We start from the raw sequence: 25,224 nt of genomic DNA on the forward strand, positions 1-25,224 counted from the left end.
ATGAGTAGGCGTGGGTACTGATAAGTATAACGGTCGCAATTAATTTCAAGGCAAAGTTCTACCGTACGTCACACACTTAGTTTTCTTTTACGTTTTCAGTGACGTGTGAACGAATAACACGAATTCAAGGGAAACCTTTAATTCATTGAAATTGCTTTGTTGAAGATATTTTTCTACATATTAAGAAAACAAAAGAAAGTACAACTGTTTTATATACGTGCTTGCGCAACGAAAACGCAGTAATACCAAAAGAAAAAAAACGCGAAATTACGGTCAGAAAAAGAAAAGAAATAGGGGAGCACAAGTGCTGCCTAGTTTGTTGGTAAGACGCACAGACGTACTTGTAAGGTGAACTGACATAAAATTTTCGACTTGTAGCTCTTTTTTCATTGACTGGGTGTACAAATATCTGAATGCCAGAAAAAGTGCTGGCATACATCATAGCTTGCTTACTACCTTACTATCATACTTGCTTTTCGCAATCACTTATTGTTTACGTACGAAGATGGTGTGCGTGTCGTGAAGCCCGTTATGGAATCGCAATCCATTGAGTGGCTACGTTCCTTGCTGTTTCTACGAGAACTGCAGCTGTCACGCGCATACGTAGTCAAAAGAAATGTGCGCGACACTCTTTGTATCCTGCTTTTTTTATATGAGAAACTCCATCGTAGCTATAGTCGTAGTGCTCACGCTATCAGAAAATCTGGCTCTACGTAATGGCGTCACGGTAATGTGGATGGCACCGGGCCAGCTTTCCGACACGAACTTTCGTATGAATTCATTGTATCTTTAAGCGTTTTCCAACCTTAATACTTACTACTAGGTGGCGAGCACGGTTGTGACCCAAACATGGCGTCATTGAAGCGCTTTCCGTACCGTGACCGCTTCCGGCGCATGCCGCTCTCTATAGCATGGTCCTCGAGGTTACCTTCTGTTACCCAGAACCAGCAATCGCTGGGGCATGAATTTGGACACCACTTATCGTCATACTGCTAGTCTAGAAACACGTGGTAGATCTTTACCAAGTTTAAAATTACGTGCCCGTATTCCTTTAATGTGCGATGGAGAGATTACCATTGTCATGCACCTAATTTTCTGCGGTAGATGATAAGGATAAAAAGAAAAAGAAGAAAAAGATAGAACTAGAACAAAGTAGCGATAACAATTAAGAAAAGATCAGTGACGACTTAGCGGTAAATGCGATAGAAATGCGGTAGGATTACGTGGCCCCTCTTTGAAGCTTCGAATGCACTGTTTAGACCGCTTTCATCACATTGAAAAATATTGTTCAGGAGCTCTCTAGACACACGCACACGCACACGCACACACACGCACGCACGCACGCACGCACGCACACACACACACACGCACGCACGCACGCACGCACGCACACACGCACGCACACACGCACGCACACACGCACGCACACACGCACGCACACACGTACGCACACACGCACACACGCACGCACGCACATACACACACACGCACACACATGAACACATGAACACACGAACACACGAACACACATTTGAGAGACGATGAGGCACAGTACAATGAGGGACGCGCAGCAAATTTCCACCGAGAGCGTTTCCCGTAGCTTCTTTTTTCATCGTCAGCTGGAAGATGGGCGAACTCACTTTTCATGAATAATTGTTTCTATAGTCTTTTCGGTACCGTAGTACCCAATTGGCCACTGTGGAAGTGGTTAGGTGCATTAAAGCTGCAAGCGTTCGTGAAAATTCCTACCAATTCGGCCTAGGCCGTTGTTTCGCCACAGTCGAGAAATGCCTACCGTCAAATACCTCTCGATTACTGTGAATTGACACAAAAATAGAGGATGCAGAGTCAACAGGCCGATGCGCGACACGATGTTAGATATTTATCCATGTCTTTTGGCCAATCAAAAATTATGTTTAGGACAAGAATCGCAAGGAGATGGTTAATTTCTTCATTTACAGGGAGACGCTGACTTTAGGATCTAACCGCGGAATACAAACGAAAAATGGTATTTTCACATTCATAATTCAAAAGTTATGTTCCTGAGATGGCTTCGAGTTCAAGGAGGATAGACGGTTCCGTGCGCTCGATAACAGCAACGAGCATGCAGCCCCAAGGCACTGCAGGTCACGCGCCTTATCCGTCCATAACATGAAACAAAAACTGTGTTGTTTCATTTATTTATCTGTTTATTTTTTATTTATTTAAAATACTGATTTAACATGCCTGATGGCGTTACGGAGAGGAGTGGTGAATCATTATACAATGCTAGATATAGCAGTCTGAAAGGATGAATAAACCGGATTGCTGGTGACCGAGGCAAGGAGGTGGTTCCGTTCGGATGCTGTCTTGGGCAGAAAAGAATTGAAGAAAAGGTTTGTGCGGCAACTTGGCAATTGTATATTGACGTTGTGGTCGATTTGCGCTGAAATATAAGGGGGTGATATAAAAAGGCCATTTTTAAATTTTCGGTTAGTATAGCAGATATTATGAAAGAGTTATAACCGGGCGAGTTTCCTTATTGATGATAGATCTGGCAGATGAAGGCTAGTTTTGATGGCGGATATACTGGCACTGCTGGAATAATTGCATACAATGAAACGTGCAGAGCGGCTCCGAATGGCTTCAAGTAAGTATGTTAGTTGTGCTGTAGCGGGATCCCACATTCATGAAGCATACTCTAGTTGAGACCTTATTAATATTTTATATAATGTACGGTTTATGGAAGAGGGCGCGCGAAAAAAATTGCGACGTAAAAAACCTAGTGTTCGATTGGCAGAGTTTGTCACGTATTGTGAGTTTGCCATGACAGATTGTTAGTAATGTTAACACCTAAATATTTATTGGAAGTGACAGAGTACAAAATAGAGTTAATTTTGTATGAGGATGTAGAAACAGCACTACTGCGCGAAAATTTCATCATTTTACATTTGTTGACGATTAATTTCATTAACTACTAGTTACATCACGAAGAATTGGTGTTAAGGTCAGATTGAAGTAAAAATGAATCACCTTGGTTAGTTATTTCACGACAAATAACACAGTCATCAACATAATAACGGATGTTAGACGTCAATTTCTCCGACAGATTGTTAATGTAAATAAGAAATAAAAGAGGTCCAAGGAGTGAGCCTTGTGGCACATCAGAAGTTACGAAACAGGTTGGTGAAACGGAATTGTTAGCAGATACGAATTGAGTTCGTTTGTCGAGAAAGTATTCAATCCACTTAAGTAAATAGGGGTCAACATTAAGTTTGCTTAACTTCAGAAGAAGGAGACGATGGCATACTGTGTCAAAGGCTTTTTCAAAGTGTAAAAAGATACAATCAATGCAAGAACATCGGTCTAGAGATGAGAACAGGTGATAAGTAAACATAACTAGTTCTGTCTCACATGAAAAACATTTTTTGGAAACCATGCTGATATTTACTAAAAAAGTTGTTACATTCAAGGAAAAGCACGATATTAGAGAAAAGGATCTGTTCCAGAAGTTTCGCGGGAATGCTGGTTAACGAGATGGTTCTGTAGTTGATAGCGCATGAAGGGTTACCTTGGTTTGGAATAGGCACCACCTTCCCCGCCTTCCAGACATGTTACAGCACACCGCATTCTAAGGACTGCTTGAAAAGGGTAAATAAAATAATGTATGAGTGGGTTACAGTGCATTTTAAAAACTGAGCAGTTATTTCATCAGGGCCAGGTGCAGATACCTTTAAATTCTTTATGAGGTTTGTTATTCCAACCCAGTCAATGATTATGGGATCCATCATGGGAAACAAGGGGGCAATTAAATACGGGTGATGAAAAAGACTGACCTTCAGAAAACGAAGATATAAATACGTTATGCAGAGCAACACAGCACATATCAGATGGTATGACGTTCCCCGTTTCATCAAATAGTGGGATATCTTGTTTCGGTTTACCGCTAACCCCTTCCCAAAATTTACAAGGTTTATTTCGAAGCAGAGAAGGAAGAGTGCTTGAAAAGAAATTGCGCTTGGCCGCTTCAAGTCCACGCTTGTAATCAGAGACGCAATTTTGATAAGCTGCCCAGCGCTTAGCCTTATCACTTGATGCTGCTTTTCTGTAAATCCTTTTTTTCTTGTTTTGAGATGGCTAAGCAGCGGAGAGAACCAAGGAGAGCGAAACTTGGAATGAATTTTGCACTGAGGCACATATTTCTCGATAAGCGAAAAAATTCTTGTTTTATAAAATTTCCATTTCTCTTCTACGCTATTATATGCGTAGAAGCGCAGGAACGGTTCGCAAGAAGATTGCATTTCGACGTCAATAGCGGCGCTATTCGCTCTAGCATAATGTCGTATGAATTTGCTGTGCTATGGCACTCGCTCGAAGGGAAAGTTGCAAAGAAAGTGAAAGCTACAATGGTCGCTTAGCCCAGGCAAATATGTAAATGGTGAAAACAGATCTGGAATTGAAGTAAGGACGAAATCTACCACTTTTGAGGAGGTGGTAGTAAGTCGCGCAGGTTTTTTTACTAATTGGGTTAAATTGAAATCGTGACAGAGATTAACAAAATTAGAGCTTTCATAAGTATGCGTACAAATAAAGCCATGGTTGCTATCCCACAAAATATCTGGGAAATTAAAATGACCTAAAACTAGAAGGGGAGAATTTGGGTATCCTACAGGATTCAAAGCGTCATATAAAGAAACACAGAACGTCGAACAAGATTGAGGTACACGGTAACAGGCACAAATAATTACTTCGTGACGTCCGAAACGAACGCATGCGCACGCAATTTCCAGTGGCAGACTGGAATAACTTGACAAAAATGACGCGTTGATACTGGAATAAGCACACCACCACCTGTTCTTCCACTTCGATCAGATCTGAAGAATTTATAATCATTGTGACAGTATAAAATTTCATTGTCAGCGATTTTACTTGAAAGTCAAGTTTCTGTCAGTACAACTACATCTGCGGCAATATAATCAAGGATAGAAGACAAATCATCTCGTTTGTGAATGACACTTCTAATGTTTGTAAAGACAAAAGATATGTTGCCCGCGGTAGACACCCCCTCTTGGAAGACTTATGCTATCTCTTTGCCGGATTATCCTGCCATGACGTAGAAGCAATCGACGAAAGCGGAGAACTATCTGCAATCTGGGCAATTTCGTACACAGTATTGGTTAGCGAGGAGTACATGAAGCATTTTTTTATTGATGGACATCCTATTGTGTCGCAAGGAAAAAGGCTATCCGCTTGCCTTGCCATACTCGGCAAGTTTCTTTTGGCAATTGCGGGTTGCTTTGCAAAAGTCTGCAGAAATGCTTGCACCTGATACTTTAAGTTTGCCCTTATTAGAAAATATAGCATCTTTTGTTTTAAAGCTTGTAAATTTTACAATTATTCGTCGACATTTAGCAGCTACGTATGCTCCTAATCTATGGGCTCGAGATATACTGTCACATCGTAACTGAATACCTAAGCTACTGCATCCAAGAGCTTCAACTTTTTCTTCCGATTGAGCCCGGGATTCACTGGACGAGTTAGGAAGACCGCAAAAAATTTGGTTCTCCCTACGTGTGCGGTCTTCAAAATCGTCTAGCCTGCTCTGAAGTTCAGCACTTTCTTCACGAACTGTGTCCGCAACTATTTGTCGCAGGCCATTAGCTTGGCACTCATTTAAATTGTTTACGCAGTCCTCTACGATGGAAAGTCTAGCGTTAATACCAGACACAGTTTATTCTAGGGCGATTTGACTTTCTTTCACGTCGTCAAGCATTATCTTCAGTTCATAATGACCCTAGTCAACATGTGAAACAATAGTTTTAACAACTGCTAACTCCGGCGGTAAATTCAGGTCATCAGGTCCAGGGTTTTCTTCTATGTCCCCACACGATATTAGTAGTTTGATAACATTGAAACAATCAGAAGTAATGGTGTAAAAAAACACCGGGGCATAGTAGGAGCAGCAGAAATACATTGTTCGATTTTTTACAATAATAAGAAGGAGCTTCACCAACCTGCACCAAGAAAAGGAACGGGTTTATGGCCGGCTGCATCCCTGCTGCTCCAACATGCCCACTGGAAGGTTGAGCAAGGTAAATATACCAGGTAGCGAAGCTTCCATAGGAGCCCATACGTTCAAAACATGGCGGTCCATCGGTGGTTCACGGGGCTTAGCGCCATCTGTATGTGGAGGGAGCACTGCCGGTGGAAAAAAATTAATGCGACGCCATATACGTTAAAAACAGAAGTGACGTTATTTTGTTTTTGAAGGCGCGAAATTTGTTTTGTTGGCCTGACTTTATAGCTATATATTCATACGGCCCACCAATCGTCTTGATGGGCGTTTCGAGCTTTCAGCGCGGAAAGCGATGCAGGAAAAGGACAGCCGAACGGTTGTCGAAATCTGCGCAGAACATGCTTTCTTTGGAGGCCAACGAAAGCTTTAGGTGTAGAGGGCTGATCATATCGTCGGATGCCAAGCTCGTCGCCCAGCGCAGTCGCACAAAAACAAAGTACACAATTATCTTTCTGAGCACGAGGTCGCGGGATCGCATCCCGGCCACGGCGGTCGTATTTCGATGGGGGCGAAATGCGAAAACCCCCATGTGCTTATATTTAGGTGCACGTTAAGAAACCCCCAGATGGTCGAAGTTTCTGCTGTCCCCCACTACGGTGTGCCTCATAATCAGAAAGTGGTTTTGGCACGTAAAACCCCATAATTTTTTTTTACTACACAAGTATCTGACGGTCGTACCTCGCTACTTTTGACTGAATAGGTTAAGAAGCGATGAAGCTACCCGCGTCACCAAATTCAGACAAACTTCGACATGCAGAAAAGCACGACGTTTGAGGGAGGCGTATTTCCACAGGTGAACTTTACGAGTGCGCCTTTCTGCACGTTTCAAGAGGGCATTGCAGTGCGAGCGATAGCGGCGTCAACGCCCTCTGTAATGATAGGCACTGAAAAGAAATGTATTTGTTAATAATAATCAAATTAAGTAAATTGTATTTTCATAATTCGTCACGAATATATAAGGTTCACCAGGAATTTTATTTTCATTGAATGAATTTAACTGCGTCCCGCTTTAATTAAAAAACGCTTTTTTCTTTTACAATGTTTGTTCCCTCCAAACATAGTTGCGCTTCAATCGCGGCTCCCATAACCACCCTTGCTGATGTCGGTGAGAATTAGTACTGAACCGCTTTTCGCCCGAAGCTTCGCGGCCCATTTGGATTGACCTTGGTTCAGCTAACAGCTGGCGTTTTCTATAGTTGGACGATAGTGAACTGACAATAGTGAAGCATCAATATGAGGAAGCAGAACTCGTGCGTAGATGAACATTTCCGGTATCGCGCATCGAGCATTAGACGCCAAAGCAGGACACTGGGTGTCTGACAATGCATCAGATATGTATGACGGCCTTCCACTTGAGTGAAGTTGGTCCGGCGAAGCAGTTGCGCAGTGCAAAGCTGAAAGCGCCGCAACGAGTCGGCTAGTCACCGTCTGGCATTTGTCCGGGCAGCTGGTCGATCCTGATGCGAGTGCAACGAACTGCACCAAGAAACGGAACGGGTTTATGGCCGGCTGAATCCCTGCTGCTCCAACATGCCCACTAGGTTGTTTACAGGTTGTTTTGATACACGATAAGTGTCTTTTTACGTTTTCGGATAACTTAAAGGTGGTTAATGTCTCCCAACTAATAGTTCTTTTTCGTGTAACTTTTCGTATCTCTTTTTGCCAGCTTACGCCAAACTCCACTTGTAAAACTTTGGATATGATAGGGGTAAAGGGGTCGATAATCTGCAGGCTTCTGTTTTACTGCCCTCCTGCTACTCACCATAGCTACTGACGCCCGTTAAACTTGGCGGGCTACGTCAGTGGGCAAAGTCAGAAGGTGTCCAGAGCCTGTATTTGCAAACAATGATCTATGAGACGCGCCTAACGTGCCAAGTGCCTGAAGCGCTGCCTTGCGCGAGATTATTCTGCCTTTGCAGGCACGCGTCCATGCTCTAAAAAAATAAGAAAAAGAAAGCGTCCGTAATCTATTTGTCAAACCATCAGACTTCTATGCTGGTAGACCAAAGTTTGAAAGCGAACACTGTAGATTCCTATTTACTTAAATATTTTTTTCTAGTAGCATTTAGAGCCACCTAATGTTTCAAGTTTGATATGAATGGCCAAAGACTGACAAAGGAGAAGCGCCGAAAAAAGCTATCGCTGTAAAAAGCTGTCGAGCAAACCCAAATCAGGTACCGGAATGAGCTCTACAAGAATGAGGCAAGGGCTGTGTTGTACAAAAATTCAGCTCCCTTCCATTCTGTGAAAGAAGGATGACCAGGGAAGCTGTGTAGGAGGACCATATAATGGCGAACTGCATCTCCTCCGGGGGTCGGTCCTGCATTGCACTATCTTCGGGATCGGCAGACGTATGGGGAGCGCTCAACGCCTGCTTCACCGCCGCGGATCGGCCTGGCATTGTACTATCTAGTTGTCGGTCGACGTCCCCGGAACTGAGCCAGGCTGTCCAGTCAGTCTCGCTGCTGACGGGGGGATGAGAGAACGGGAGCGAGGTGCATCCCCACATTATTTGTGTGAGTGTTCCTGTTTCTGAACAGGGCCTACATTTGTCGCTTTCCTTGCCCCCTGTGATTTTGTTAATGTATTTTGGGTGTGGGTATGTGTTTGTCTGAAATCGCCGAAACGCGACCGCTTGCGTTTTGTCGAGTTGCTTGGCCGGTGGAGGGAGCGCACGACGCCTCAAGCGATACCGATGGGCTATTTCATCATAAGTCTCGCAGGGTTCCTCGTGTCTCTCCTCCTCATTCACGCCGTCCGCGTCCGCGGACGAGGCTCGGCGCGCGAGATCTCGAGCCAAATTGTGAGCCGACGCGTTGCCGGGCACAGCCGCGTGAGCGGGGGTCCACACGAGGGTTTTCAAGCCGCTTAGGGGGCGTTATGTGAGGACATGGTACGCCTGTTTGGAGAGAGAGAGAAAAACATTTATTCGGACCATCGAGGTGGTTGCTCTTGAGGTCGAGTGGGTGGTGTCCTCATTCCAGGACTCCACTGGCCATGGCTGCTCGACGTACTTGCTGGACGAGAGCTTCTTGTCCCGCCAGGGTATCGCCGGTCAGCTGTACCTCCCACCGCTCAAATGACGTGCTAGGAGTCTTTAAGTGTTGAGGTTTGCCCTCGCACCCCCACGAGATGTGAAAAAGTGTAGGGCGTGTGTCGCCGCACCAGGGGCAGATGCCGCGATATGTATGTGGGAACATTTTACTGTATCTGTGTAGGTTTGGAAATGTGTTAGTCTGTATAAGTCGGAGAGCTACGGCATCTTCAGTGCTGAGCTTTTTGTGAGGCGGAGGATAAATCCTGCGGTTGAGTCGCTGGATCTCGAGTCGGTCGCAGTAATTGGATGGTAGGGGCATGAAGGTAAAGGGTGGGGATTGATGAGACGATTGGGCTTGCCCCGCTCGGTTGATTAGCGCTCGAGCTAGGGCGTTCGCCCTTTCGTTCCCCTCCAGACCCGCGTGACCCGGCATCCACGTGATTTGATGGTATTCTTGCAGCCTCGGGCCTAGAATCTGAGCCGCCAGCAGCGGTGTTCGTCCGTTCGTAAAGTTACGGCAGGCCTGTTGCGAGTCGGTAACGACATGGACTTCCCTGCCTACCCTGTCTTCTTGCTTTATTACCAGCGCCGCGGCTATGGTCTCAGCCGCAGCTGGGGTCTCTGCCCTTACGGAGGCCGCGAGGGTCAAGGAGTTGTCGCTCCCGTTCACGGCGGCTACCGCGAAGAGGCCCCTACAGGGTACGCCGCCACGTCCACGTACGTTACGTACGGGTCACCCTTGAATTGTCGGCGCTGTCTGTCGACGCGAGCCTTGCGTCGTCCTTCATGGAGTTCATGACTCATGTGCTTCGGTATCGGGTTCGCCTTGATCTTGCCTGTGACCTCTGGCGGGAGTGATCGTTGCCCATCGAGGGCACGGAGCTCCGTTGCCGTTCCGGTCCGGTGGAGGATGGCTCTGCCCGCCGCCGTGTTCTGTAGTCTGGCCTTTTGCGAAGCCATAACCGCGTCCGACAGCTCAGCGAAGGTGTTGTGGATCCCGAGGGCCGCTAACTTCTCGTTTGAGGTGGTGACAGGGAGACCCAGGGCCGTTTTGTACGCGCCTCTGATGATGGCATCGACTTGCTCTTGGTCGCGTTTGTTTAGCGAGTGATAGTGATACGGCATGCTATACGTTATTCTGCTGATCACCAGAGCCTGGACGAGGCGAATCGTGTCCTCTTCTCGCATGCCCTCTCACCGACGAAATTGCCGATGGCCTGCTTGCTGTCGCTGATGACGGTATTCGTTTCCGCATGCATGGCCATGGCATTCGCGGTTTCCTCCGCTTCCACCATTCAGCCAGCCGTGATTGTTGTATGTTCCATCAATCCTCCGTTGTGATCCGCTACCACCGCGGTCATGAAGTCGCCGCGAGGGTGTCTGGCTGCGTCTGTGTAGACCACTCCATCTTGCGAGCCGTAGCGTCGCCAAATGACTTCACTACGGGCCTGCCGACGGCCCTAATGGAACTCGGGGTCCATGTTGCGGGGTAGAGGTGGGGCATAAATATGCCCCTGACCTTTCGCGGAATCGTCATGTACTCTGTAACCTCGGGGATAGCCTCGAGACTGAGCTAACAGGTGACACAAAAGCAGCCCTTCCCGAAGGCCGCAGTACCGAGGGTCGTTCTGCACTTCAAGCGGCGGCGCTTTGCGAAATGAGGCTCACCGAACTATTTAAGGCCGTCATAAAGGCATCATATTATATATATATATATATATATATATATATATATATATGCCGCCATTGGAATATGAACCTGGCAACGTTTAACGCTAGAACGTTATCTAGTGAGGCGAGTCTAGCAGTGCTATTGGAGGAATTCGAGGGAAGTAAATGGAATATAATAGGGCTCAGTGAAGTTAGGAGGCCAAAATAAGCACATACAGTGCTAAAAAGCGGGCACGTCCTGTGCTACCGGGGCTTAGTGGAGAGACGAGAACTAGGGGTCGGATTCCTGACTAATAAGGATATAGCTGGTAACATACAGGAATTCTATAGCATTAACGAGAGGGTGGCAGGTCTTGTTGTGAAACTTAAGAAGAGGCACAAAATGAAGGTCGTACAGGTCTACGCCCCTACACCCAGTCATGCTGACCAGGAAGTCGAAAGCTTCTGTGAAGACGTGGAATCGGCGATGGGTAAAGTCAAAACAAAATACACTATACTGGTGGGCGACTTCAACGCGAAGGTAGGCAAAAGCAGGCTGGAGACAAGGCAGTGGGGGAATATGGCATAGGCACTAGGAATAGCAGGGGAAAGTTATTAGTAGAGTTTGCGGAACAATATAATATGCGGATAATGAATACCTTCTTCCGCAAGCGGGATAGCCGAAAGTGGACGTGGATGAGCTCGAACGGCGAGACTAGAAATGAAATAGACTTCATACTCTGTGCTAACCCTGGCATCATAGAAGATATGGACGTGCTCAGCAAGGTGCGCTGCAGTGACCATAGGATGGTAAGAACTCGAATTAGCCTAGACCTGAGGAGGGAACGGAAGAAACTGGTACATAAGAAGCCGATCAACGAGTTAGCGGTAAGAGGGAAAATAGAGGAATTCCAGATCAAGCTACAGAACAGGTATTCGGCTTTAACTCAGGAAGAGGACCTTAGTGTTGAAGCAATGAACGACAATCTTGTGGGCATCATTAAGGAGTGTACAATAGAAGTCGCTGGTAACTCCGTTAGACAGGATACCAGTAGGCTATCGCAGGAGACGAAAGATCTGATCAAGAAACGCCAATGTATGAAAGCCTCTAACCCTACAGCTAGAATAGAACTGGCAGAACTTTCGAAGTTGATCAACAAGCGTAAGACAGCTGACATAAGAAAGTACAATATGGATAGAATTAAACATGCTCTCAGGAACGGAGGAAGCCTAAAAGCAGTGAAGAAGAAACTAGGAATTGGCAAGAATCAGATGTACGCGTTAAGAGACAAAGCCGGCAATATCATTACTAATATGGATGAGATTGTTCAAGTGGCTGAGGAGTTCTATAGAGATTTATACAGTACCAGTGGTACCAACGACGATAGTGAAAGAGAGCATATTCTAGAGGAATTCGAAATTCCACAGGTAACGCCGGAAGAAGTAAAAAAGCCTTGGGAGCTATGCAAAGAGGGAAGGGAGCTGGGGAGGATCAGGTAACAGCAGATTTGTTGAAGGATGGTGGGCAGATTGTTCTAGAGAAACTGGCCACCCTGTATATGCAATGCCTCATGGCTTCGAGCGTACCGGAATCTTGGAAAAACGCTAGCATAATCCTAATCCATAAGAAAGAGGACGCCAAAGACTTGAAAAATTATAGACCAATCAGCTTACTGTCCGTTGCCTACAAAGTATTTACTAAGGTAATTGCAAATAGAATCAGGAACACCTTAGACTTCCGTCAACCAAAGGACCAGGCAGGATTCCGTAAAGGCTACTCAACAATCGACCATATTCACACTATCAATCAGGTGATAGAAAAATGTGCGGAATATAACCAACCTTTATATATAGCTTTCATTAATTACGGGAAAGCGTTTGGTTTAGTCGAAACCTCAGCAGTCATGGAGACATTGCGCAATCAGGGTGTAGAGGAGCCGTATGTAAAAATACTGAAAGATATCTATAGCGACTCCACAGCCACCGTAGTCCTCCATAAAGAAAGCAAGAAAATCCCAATAAAGAAAGGCGTCAGGCAGGGGGATACGATCTCTCCTATGCTATTCACAGCGTGTTTACAGGAGGTATTCAGAGACCTGGATGGGGAAGAAGTGGGGATAAGAGTTAATGGAGAATACCTTAATAACTTGCGATTCGCTGATGATATTGCCTTGCTTAGTAACTCAGGGGACCAACTGCAATGCATGCTCACTGACCTGGAGAGGCAAAGCCGAAGGGTGGGTCTAAATATTAATGTGCAGAAAACTAAAGTAATGTTTAACAGTCTCGGAAGAGAACAGCAGTTCACGATAGGTAGCGATACACTGGAAGTGGTAAGGGAATACATCTACTTAGGACAGGTAGTGACTGCGGATCCAGATCATGAGACTGAAACATGCAGAAGAATAAGAATGGGCTGGGGTGCGTTTAGCAGGCATTCTCAGTTCATGAACAGCAGGTTGCCATTATCCCTCAAGAGAAAAGTTTATAACAGCTGTGTCTTACCAGTACTCGCGTACGGGGCAGAAACCTGGAGGCTTACGAAAAGGGTTCTACTTAAATTGAGGACGACGCAAGGGGCTATGGAAAGGAGAATGATAGGTGTAACCTTAAGGGATAAGAAAAGAGCCGATTGGGTGAGGGTACAAACGCGAGTTAATGATATCTTAGTTGAAATCAAGAAAAAGAAATGGGCATGGGCAGGACACGTAATGAGGAGGGAAGATAACCTGTGGTCATTAAGAGTTACGGAATGGATTCCAAGGAAAGGGAAGCGTAGCAGAGGGCGGCAGTAAGTTAGGTGGGCGGATGAAATCAAGAAGTTTGCAGGGACAACATGGCCACAATTAGTACATGACCGGGGTAGTTGGAGAAGTATGGGAGAGGCCTTTGCCCTGCAGTGGGCGCAACCAGGCTGATCATATATATATTGTCACGTGGTGGTGACGTTGAAGAACACAGTAGCAATACTGTGAAAGACAAAACTAACTTGTATTGGGCGAACTTGTGCCCACAAAGATAGGCTACAGTTATAGCACAACGATAGCGGCGAACACGATCGGCGATCGTTGAAAATCTGATGAGCGGGTCAACGCGTCGGCTTTTACACATCAGTCGTCGAATGTTCCAGAGTAATCGCTGGGACTCGCGTGCCTTCCACAAAGATCTAGATTATTCGCGTCGCGCACACATGCAATCAGATTACACAAGGTTCGATCACAGGCAGCGGATGGGACCATCGATAACATCGCAGAAATTTGCGATACAAGCGTGATAACATTTGTTAGGCGGTGAAACGTATCGCCCGATAAAGACAAGTACACGTGCCAATATATATATATATATATATATATATATATATATATATATATATATATATATTGTATATATTGTATATTGTATATATTGTATATATTGTACTAAGTGAATTAAGGAACGGATAAGTTAATGGCACTGAAGGCGGATGAATAAACAACTTTCTGCAGGTGCGGAACGAATCCGCGTCTTCGGATTACGCGTGAGTTGTTCTAACCAATTTAGCTACCGCCGGCGCCGTTTGCCCATTCACTTTCTTGGATATTTATGTTTTACTACGAGAACTAATCTTGGGAGTGTTAGCCAGCGCCACCACTCACAAAACTTGGCAGTGGATGTGGAACATGCTTTCTGCCGCAGGCGTCACGAGTTCGGGATCGTTTTGGGTGAAGGCAACTTGTAAATAAACCCACACGTGCTACCTCAGGCATCACTGTTGCTGGATTCGAGATCCTCGGTATGTAATGAACGCGAAGAAAGGGGGTTAACCCAGGGACCCGATATATATATATATATATATATATATTAAAATACATAGCTCATTTTAAAATACATAGCAGATTTGATACCAGTGGAATTCGTATGATTTAATTATATTGATGTGTCTGATTTGCGACAAGTAGTAGCCGCTAACATTATAGAGTGGCTACATTTCTTTCTTTTACATTCATTAAAAAAGGCGAACATTAAAGAAACAAATACGGACAAAGTTAACAGTAGTTGGCCTCTACGTAATGCGAAGCATTGCGAGCGTTTTGGCGCGGCGCTCCATTACCGCTGCTGACGGGTATAAAAAAACAAGAAACAAGAAAATCCTTCCGTGGAGTAATGGTTCAGCATCGGGCTTTTGTGCTAAATGTGCCTTGTTCAAATGCGGTCGTGTGGCGATTTTATTTTTGTCTCCATATGTATGTAGGTATGTATGCACGCATGTATGTGTGTATGTTTATGTATGCATGTATGTATGCATTCATGCATGCGTACATGTATGCGTGTATTTGTTTGTGTGTGTGTCCATGGAACATTGCAGCTACAACTTGCTCCAGTGGCACACTATATTAAACTTTACTATATCCGGGATCGGTCCCCGAAAACGACGAGAGGAGCAACTATCGCAAAACAGCCTAGACTCGAAGAAGAACGCTTCGCATTAAACACAACCTCCGCTTGTCAAATGACACCTTGAATATTTTATAATTTCTAAAGAAAGTGAACTAGAATGATTGCGTGGAGCTTGTCAAGTAGAAAAATACTTATTTAAATCGCATAACGCACCCGTGTAAAGCCCATTCACAAGCTGAGGGGTCCGGCCACAAAAGGAGATTGTGAATTCCAAACGTCTTGGCTGCTACATGCGTTTGTTGACTAACTGGTGGGGGTGGGGGTGGGGAAATAGGGGTGGGTACTCTGCAGCATGCTCAGCTCTCTGGAAGCGAAAAATCTCGCTAGACTCCCCCGAGGCTCTCCTGTAACTGCTATACGTTATATCGAACAGAGACGAGTGTTCGACAATTTCGATTAGTCAATTTCCAAATCGAGTACGAATTTAGCAGTACAGATGGGGTGATGCATGTTTCAAGTGTTGAACGTTCGCACACTTCTACATCATATCCAGCTTTTCTGGACACGCACCAACTAGAGCCCCAAGCGGGCCCGGCACGAAATAGCGCGCTTTCAATGGAACGAGCGAGTTTTTCGCTAATAACAAAAGCTGCAGGTCGATTATTGAAAAAGGCAGCTGACAGACGTGTTCTGGAAGACAATCCACACGAGCCAAATGCAGTGATCCCGCTATGGCACGTAAGAAGTTTGTTCCCACAGCGGTTAAAGATTTAGCAATGGAAGCCTATGGAAACGACAAAAATTTGTACTCGATTTTCGAGGCAAGAACGATGCCTGTGATAAAACTACGGTGCCTATCGTGATACCCAGTCCAGCGGATGTAGTCCGGACACTCAGCTTTCGACTGATGCCTATCTCGACTCTCCACACATGGCATAACACTGTTCCCAAAAGTGATTTTTGTAACATTGTCGTGAAAAATCACGTCGTATCTATAAAAACACGAACAAACCGCTTGTCGAAGCCTCGGAAGCTTCCGGCCACGGTCGTGAAAGGACGCAGGATGGCTGGCTCTTCGCGAGCTGTGATAACGGCCGATTCTGGCCGCGGAACATCGTTTTTGGACGGCCTGAAAGATTACAGGATTGTACTGCCGCCGCTGCCAACCGGAGAAGGACTGAAAACAATGGTTGTTCTTCACTGCGACACCGCTGGAAGGCCTTACAGGATAGAAGATTTCCGCCAGCCGATGAAAGAAGCCGGCGTCATTGAACAGGTGGGCGGTATCGGAGCGTACCAGATGTCGCACGTCTGGTTAGTCAACTTCCGTAGTGAAGAAGCCAAGAAAAAGTTGCTCGACATCGGGCATATTGTTGTCAAAGGGAAGACTTGCGTTGTCTTTGACCCTGAAAGGCAGGAAGTGCGGCTGAAGGTGCATTGGTGTGCCTTCAACGTCAGCAACGAAACTCTGAGGCGGGCGTTCGCCGAGTACGGCGAAGTGAAAGAAGTTTCGAGCGATAGATGGAAGACCGGCGGGTTTGAAAACGCCGACTCGACTACTCGTGTTGTGCGGCTGGTTCTTCGAGAAGGTGCAAGCCTCGAGCGCATACCCCATCAGCTGCGTATCGGGAACGGTACAGTATTAGTCGTCGTGCCCGGGCGTGCGCCGATATGTCTCCGCTGCCGCAACACAGGCCACATTAGGCGGGACTGCAAGGTGCCCAAGTGCAGCGAGTGCCACGCTTTCGGGCATGAAGAGGCTGAATGCACGAAGTCATACGCCCGCGCCGCGACTCGAGGAACATTCGGCGATAATAGTGAGCTGCACATGGACGAGGATGAAGCTGAGCAAGCTGCCTCCAACCCAGTGGTCGAGAGCCCAACGGCCGCAGCGCTGAGCGATGAAAAGGAAGGCGCCATGCCAGGGACTCGTGAGTCAGCGCCCAGCACCCCCAAGTCGGCAACCACGAGCATGGATACCAATTCACCGCAAGATATTCCACGCCCTTCTGAAAAAAGCAACGAGGAACCCATGGAGTCTGACCCTGCGGCTGCGAAACGGCGCCACGACGATGTCAGTGCAATGAGCCAGGAGCAACGACTGCGTCTCCTAGAACGCCAGTGGGGCGTAGGCGAAGGGAAAAAGCAGCGTGTCACCAGCGGGCAACGATCGTCGTCGCTTCCTCGCGACGACAACCCGAAGACCTAATAATGGAGGGACGGCACTACACGGCGCGGCGTTGTGCGCATGAAGGTAAGCGCCGTACTGGCGGCCTGGTCTTGCTTAACGATGGCGGCATTTGAAAGACACCTCGTAGTAGCCACGCTTAATGTCAGGGGTCTTTCATCCAGGAGGAGGCAAAATCAGCTGCTGAGACTCGTGACTGAGCAGGAATTGGATATTGTAGCGATACAAGAGACCAAAATCGAGAGTCAAGACCAGACCGACAGAATGGTGCTCTCGTTCAGTAGTCGGTATGATGTTTGCGTGTCTCATGCCGTGGGTACCTCGGCAGGTTGCATGCTGTTGATTCGCGAGTCTCTGGGAGCGATTGTGGAAAGAGTTGAGACTTGCGTTTTCGGTCGATGGATTGTCTGTGACATCACACTTGCTGGTTTGGAATTGCGTATTATCTGTATTTACGCGCACACTAACACGGAAGAGAGGCGAAACCTTTTTGAGACAGTCGGCAACCATTGTGACACAGACCGTCTGCTTGTCTTACTTGGCGATTTCAACTGCGTAAGCATGGCACGCGACAAAACCAGTGCGACGCCCTACCGAGATGCGAGTACTGCCTGTTTAAGTGACATAATTGATCGCTGTCATCTAGAGGATGTTGGTGATTGTCTCGGATGTGGTTCTGGCGTTCGGTTTACCCATTTCCAAGGAACGAGTCACGCGCGTCTGGATCGGGCGTACGTATCTGTTGAACTGATACCGTACTGCGGCGAATACAGCGTACAACCAGTGCCGTTCAGTGACCATTGTCTTGTTGTCTTCCATGTAGGTAAAAGAAAAGGAACGAAAAGCAAATTTGTGTGGGAAAACTGGAAACTTAATGAGAAGCTTCTAAACGATGATATCTTCGTGGATCGCGTTACGTCGGCGATACACGAACTGCCAATGGCGGACAACGAACTTCTGGGAGCGAAGTGGGAAAGATTTAAGCAGGCAATGAAAATGATGGCAATTGAACGATCGTGCGCTATAAAGCAAAAGCAAAGGCTGCAGGAAAACACGCTGAGAGATGACCTAAAGTTTTTGATAATGCAAGAAGGAAAGCAGCCAGGCACTTGCACCGAAGAAATGCGCACCGTCAAGCAGAAACTAGAGGCAATAGATACGGAGCGATATCGAGGAGCGATCGTGAGGGCGAGGGCACAGCGGCTGATAGCGGGCGAAATGCCCACAAAACGTGCTTTCGGCTTGGAAAAAAGGCACGCCCGCAAGAATGACATACCAAAAATAGAGTGGAACGGTGTAATCTTCGTAGACAAAGGAAATATAGAAAGGGCCTTTTATGAATACTACAGCGGGCTCTTTGGTTACACCAAAGTAAGAACCGAAGACTTCAAGACCCGTTTCCTCTCTTTAATGCCGCGGCTTAGTGATGATACGAAAGAGCGGCTAGAACTGCCCATTTCAACAGAAGTGCGGAAAGCCATAGAAGACCTCAACCCGGGAAAGTCCCCAGGACCAGACGGGCTAGTAGCACCGCTTTATAAGGCATTCAAAGATGACTTAGCACCGGTTTTGGCTACACTGTTTAATGAGGCTTATGACAAGGATATGCTTCCTCCTTCATTTTTAACATCCCATACAATTTTAATACCAAAAAGCGAAGATGAAGCTAGACTGCGACAGGTTACCGCTTACCGACCCATATCCCTGACTAATGTAGACTACAAGATCTTCATGAAAATTCTGGCTAAAAGACTCCAAGCCGTGATGCAAGAATTAGTGGGACCACATCAGACCTGTGGTATCAAAGGTCGCACCATATATACCAACATACACACAGCCCGGTCCGTGCTCGAGTGTTGCGACGCTTTGCATGAAAGCATCGCAATGCTCCAGCTCGATCTAGAGAAAGCCTTCGACAGGGTGCCGCATGACCTCTTGTTCTCTGTTTTAGAGCACGTTAATGTCGGATCAGTCATCTGCCAAGGCGTAGCCATGGCGTACAGAGGATGCACGACGCGGTTGTTAGTAAATAAGGGGGTGGGAGCGCGCATCCAAGTGCAACGCTCTGTGCGTCAGGGTTGCCCCCTGTCACCATTGCTTTTTTGTTTGTATATTGAACCTTTTTGTTTGAGCGTTATTGAAAGCAACAGCGTTCATGGTTTTCGTTTGCATGCGGCGGAGGTCCGCATTCTCGCGTATGCTGATGACATTGCCGTATTCTGTGCTGACTACGAAAGCGTTCGTGTTGTGGTTCAAATTGTGAAAGACTTTTGTTCTGTGAGCGGGAGTGCTGTGAACTGGGCTAAGTGTTTGGGGTTCTGGCACAGCGACTGGCCCTTAACCCCAACGAATTTCGCAAACATGACTTGGACAGCAACCCCAGTAAAATATTTAGGAGTGCCGCTGGAGAATTATCGCGACAGTGAGCCATATTGGAAATGCCAAGTTGCTGAAATGCGTGAGAAGGCCGACAGGCTCAAAGGCTTCAGCTGGTCTATTTTCGCGCGTGCCACAATTTGTAACCTTTTTTTTGTAACCAAGCTGTGGTATGTCTTGCAAGCAATTCATTGTTCTCGCGTCAATGTGCAGAAGCTGCACCGTGTATTTGCGGTTTTTGTGTGGGGAAGCACTTGGGAGCGGACACGACGCACCAATCTGTTTCACCGCGTCCGCTCTGGAGGACTAGGTTTGGCCCATCTATATCTGCGCCAGTTGGTTAACCGATTTATGTTTTTTCGTGACACGAATGACCCCTTTTTGCGAACTGTGTGTCAGGTTAGGTTGGGCAGGGTTTTGCCAAATTTGGTTGTTAGTTCGGAGAGTATGCAAGGGAGCATTTTTGGCTTCCTTAAAGAGGTGTACATGGCATGTCGCGTCTTGCAAGTGCGATTTTCGTTTGAATATTTGTCAGTGGTGTCGCGAAAGAAACTTTATAAGGACCTGTGTGAGGTCTTTCTTCCGGTACCGTTGTACAGGTCGTTGTACTGTGCAGGTCCATGGCAGTCAGTTCTAAAACGTGTGAAAAGAATGACTGTACCAGGCGGAGTTAAAAGTTTCTTCTTTAAGCTCCATACGAACACTCTTGAAGTCAAGACGTATTTGGAAGCGAAGGGTTTCTTTGTGCCTTGGGGAAATCATTGTTTCATATGCCGGAAGCCGGAAACTATCGAACATGTTTTCTTAGATTGTTGGGAAGCCCTTTTCTTTTGGGACATTCTCCAACGCACGATTAAAAAAGACTTACCGGGGGATGCTTTCGGAATTAGATTTCTGCCCGTCGAGAGTGAAGACGGGGTTCCTTTTGACATGATTATGATATTGGGCCTGCACAGTATTTGGCGATCCAGGATGGCGGTCAGCCACGCAGACATTGATGCCAGGCCGATAAGACAGTATTTTTGTGAATCTGTTAGCAGAGCTATTGAAGGATACAAGATACAAGACCCAGTGCCTGAGTGGCTTCCAAGAATGGAAGCTTTGCTACACATGCGTGAATTTTAATCTCATCACGTAACCCCAAGTGAGGGTGACGTATTTTTAGCATACGTGTTGTGTTCTTCGCGCGGACTGATTTTGTAAACTGACGTGTTGAAGTCGGCAATAAAGAAAAAAAAAAAAAAGAAGCCGTGGCCGAGTGGTAGAATCGCGAGCACCTATAGTCCCGCGTCACGGTGGCCGCGGTTCAATTCCCGCTTCGCACTTCTTTTCTTTTTTAAGCCGCATAAGACCTAGCTTTTTAGTCTCCCACTAGATGGCAGAAACACAAAACCCAATATTTGCTTTCGGTTCTGGTTTTCCAGTGGTGCTCTTAAAATATGTTTTCTATTTTTCCTTCCTAAAACGTTGCAGTGTCGTGTTCACTTTTTAAGTCATCGGTTTTATGAAGGTTTTAATCATTGGACATCAAAACTACGAGCTTGCGCATGGCTTTGTGTTAGCAAAAAAAAAACTTTCGTGCTTCGTAGCGTGGAACCTGGGAGAACAAAATGGCTGTTCTTATTGCGTTCTTCTGGAAGATCCGTTTTCTTCGACTTTCGGCTGTCCCTGATGGCACACACTCCGAGCGAATCAGGTCCAGCTGGGCCACAATGCCACCTGGTGGCCAGTGCCATTCATATGCAACATTCGTGTGGAACAAAGGGTCCGCTAGGCTGAGCCGCTGCCCGAACGTTTTTTATTTCTAAAGATTCATCCAAATAACATATGCGCCAACTAGGAGATGTGCAGCGTCTGGATAAGTAGCTACTGTTAATATGTTCCCTACAGCCAAGTGGTATGAATCCGTAGGTGTGGCCGTAAAAAAATATTTGAATAAATGTCCCGCGCTGTGTCTGCCCCGGTCGCTCTACAGAAAAGCTAGCTTGGCTAGTCGTCAGCTTTTAGGATCAACATATGGCGTCCCTCGTTCAATGCATTTGCTTTTAATGCGCAGCATTCTTTGGCGAGTACACCAGCAATTTGGTAGCAAAATCGTGCAAAATTGTGTCTGTAACTCCAAAAAACTTGAGGCATTTCCCATATAAATACATAGGTCTTCATAAAAAGGGTTGGGGTGGCCAACCTGAAATTGGAAGTGGCATCAGCATAAATTTGGGCGTGACACAGGGATGGGCCAAGCTGAATTTGGTAGTGATATGGGAGTGGCCCAACCTAAATTTGGCGTGAAATAGTGGTGAGCGAAGTTGAATTTAAGGCTGATATGGGGGTGGCTCAACCTAAATTTGAGGTGATATAGGTGATATAGGGGCGGCTAGGGGGCCGCCACGCCGAGTAGTTGGAGTCGCGAACAGCTCTACGTTTCAAATTGCAGGCTAAATCTGCTGTCAGCGCGGCTCACTCGGCAGAAGTTGCGGAGGTCTTTTGGCTTAGCCTTACTGAGATTATTCCCTTTATAGGCACAATCGAGACGCCTTTAACCCAGCTGATCGACTTATATGCTAGAGCCCCTGGTAGCGCCTTGGAAACAGCAATATAAATTATTTACGCGAATCGCAGCGGAATAAGCTTCGCATGCGATATGAAGCACCTAGTATAATATGAAATGATCACATTTTTTTCGATGCAGGTCTAAAACGTGTTGTAGCTAAACTCAGAGACTGATACAATTTTGGGAGTAGATGGATCGTCGAAGTTTAATGCTTCCGTGATCAAACGTAACGTCCACTCTACAGGCTATACACGCAATATGAAAAGTCTTTTTTTTTTCATAGAGGACGTTGCAGATATAAATGCCTTTAAGATGAAATGTGGGGAACAATAAGCTTAAGCAATCCGCTACAGTCAATGTTTCACCCGCCGTGGTTGCTCAGTGGCTATGGTGTTGGGCTGCTGAGCACGAGGTCGCGGGATCGAATACCAGCAACGCGGCCGCATTTCTATGGGTGCGAAAAGACCCGGGTACTTAGATTTAGGTGCACGTTAAGGAACCCCAGGTGGTCGAAATTTGCGGAGTCCTCCACTACGGCGTGCCTCACAATCAGAAAGGGGTTTCGTCACGTAAATCCCCATGATTTAATTTTTTAACAGTCAATGTTTCCTGGAAATTGCTTGCTAAATATGAAAGAAAATTTTAGCATTGACTTGATGTATATAATGATGCATTTGTGAGATACGTGCGCTAGATTCATACGTAGTTCCGTGAAATTTAGAGGCTATAGTCCGTAACCTTACTGGATGTTATATTATACGGTTTGTAAGGTTTAAGAGTTTCACAGGGCACCAAATGTTCTTGTTTCTCTAAACAGAAAGTCCGGTTCAAGATTATGCACGTGGATGACCTCTTAACAATCCAGCTTCCCGCCTGCCGCCCCAAGTGTGACGCTATAGTAAAACGCGAACTTGCAAGGTAAGTTACCATGAACAAATTAGTCTTGGCTCGTTTGGAAAGGTGCAATAGTAATATAGCAATAATCTATGCTACACTTGAAATTACACAGACAAACATGGAGTATTCAGCTTGAGGCAGTATACAGTCATTAGTGTCGTAGATGTGTGGTGTACTTGGAAACCGACGCGTACTGTGTATGCTTTTTTATGGGCAATCTAATGAACACAGAAAAAATAGCATCCCATGTTTACATTGTCAGTAAATGAGAGAAATTTCTGAGTTAGGAGGTGTTTTTTTAATTATGCCATACGCCTTTCATGTGTTCCCGGTGTGTGTAATAAAAACGGCATTGTTTTACTGGTAACAGCCACTGTTGCCTCATTTTGGGATGTCGGAGGTTGGGGTCCATCTGTCTTTCTGTCTGTGTCAGTAAACACCTAGCTAAGCAAAGGAACGGAACAAACACTATAGCTGTAAGGAGCGACAGGAACTGGATGAGTTTCTCAGGTTAGCAGTATTTGAGTTGCAGGTTTGCTTACACCACCCGCACGACCACGCAATATCGCCGCATGTAAAAGATGACGACGTCTGCAGGCTTGTCTGAGACATTTTTTCCTATGTGATCCCGCCACTTCTTCATGTATTATGGGGTTCATTGAAACAGCGAACGCGCACACGGCTGTGCGTACACGAATCCAGGATCAACGGATCGACGGACAGAAAGGCGGACTCAAGGCGCACTGATGCGTTTCAAGATACTTTTGAATTGCAATGGCGACAGACGTACCCTTCACATCAAATGTGACTGCATACCAAGATCGGTCTTTTGAAAAAAAATTCCGCATTCATTACAAGACAAGCACGACGTTATGGCCATGTGTCCAAATTATTATGTAAAAGGAGAGTAAGAGAGCCAGTTCTTTATCTGTACTTCAGAGACAGTCTGTGGCAACCGCTGCTGTGATAGTAACGCGCTTGTTCGCATCTTCTTCACGATGTAGTGTTCACGGTGCCGCGCTGTACGCATGGAAAACACGATGGAGGTAGCGCTAGAACTGAAATAGTACTCCATTGTTGACCATGTCGTCTTAGCATATGTAGAATGCTTGGCGCGGCATCTGTGTACGGATGAGAGTATCTTACCCGTTTGAGACCACACGCTGGCTGCAGTGTCACGCATCGTTATGAAAAATAAACTGGAAGCGTCTGGCGCCGAAAGTGGAATCTATTTAGAACACCAACGTTGCATATCTGTAAATAAAGTTTAGTTTGGAATAAAAAGACGTACGTTACATTAGTGACCAGTCCCCCATAGTAGACATATGCCGTTATCAGTAAAGGAAAACCAAAGCACTTAAACCTTATTGGGTGCTAGGCTTGTAGTGCGCGCCGATGGACGCGCCACTGGTGGCGGCCTTGCGCAGTCCACTAGGGAAAGGAGCCAGCGGCGCGTCATAGTTTTCTGCTTCGTTGATCGCGCTTGTCTGTCGTATTCACGTTTTCAGAGCAAAATAAGCAACAACCTTCGCATGTGTGCAATGGCAAAGCTTCAAAGAATGCCGAATAATTGTTCCACAGTGGGGTGCTCCAATACCTGCAAAAACGGGCCGGCAATGCGGTTATAATCATTCCCCGCAAAGCCTCAGGAAGCAGCGGTAGCAATGGATCGCCCCGTTCAGCGGGAAATTTCTTCTCATCCTTTCCTTTGTCGTGTCGCTGTGTTTTCCACTCGATCATATTTAGACAGGTAAGCGACGAAGTTCGTCAGAAGTGCAGGATGCAGCTTAAAGGCATTGCGCTAAACTTCTGAATTCCGTTTGCCGCGTCTTTACCGCGTTGCGCTGGCTAGGTATACACGACAGCACGAGTGTATTGTGTTGTATGTTAAAGCTACTGAAGCCTGCAAGAACACAAATTATTTGTTTTATGCGGCGCGGTAGATCTTCGCACCAACTGTCGCGCCCTTCTTGTTTTTGCATCTATTTTATACGTGGCTTCGCGCATGTTGAACTGTTGCTAGTAGCTTCATGCATACTGTTGTTGATTTGTTTGGGGTGCGAGGTTTTTACACTGCCTCGTTTGTAAGGGGT

General features: G+C 46.2%; 2 protein-coding genes across 2 annotated transcripts in view; both read left to right on the plus strand.

Moving 5' to 3' along the window:
* The window catches only part of LOC142572398 (putative chitinase 10), a 64,167-nt gene that overhangs the window by 7,961 nt on the left and 30,982 nt on the right, over positions 1-25,224 (plus strand). The window contains exon 5 of the mRNA XM_075681486.1: positions 23,052-23,152. Coding sequence (XP_075537601.1) covers positions 23,052-23,152 — 101 coding nt within the window. The remainder of the gene's footprint in view (positions 1-23,051; positions 23,153-25,224) is intronic.
* Positions 16,165-19,624, plus strand: LOC142572396 (uncharacterized). Its single transcript, XM_075681485.1, has one exon. The coding sequence runs from the start codon at positions 16,183-16,185 to the stop codon at positions 17,326-17,328; it is 1,146 nt and encodes a 381-aa protein (XP_075537600.1). The 5' UTR covers positions 16,165-16,182; the 3' UTR covers positions 17,329-19,624.

This window comes from Dermacentor variabilis, chromosome 2, assembly GCF_050947875.1.
Source record: "Dermacentor variabilis isolate Ectoservices chromosome 2, ASM5094787v1, whole genome shotgun sequence".
Classification (NCBI taxonomy): domain Eukaryota; kingdom Metazoa; phylum Arthropoda; class Arachnida; order Ixodida; family Ixodidae; genus Dermacentor; species Dermacentor variabilis.

Excerpts from the sequence above, each read along its gene's own strand:
- LOC142572396 (XM_075681485.1), top strand. The coding sequence starts at position 16,183 with ATGGCTGGCTCTTCGCGAGCTGTGATAACGGCCGATTCTGGCCGCGGA.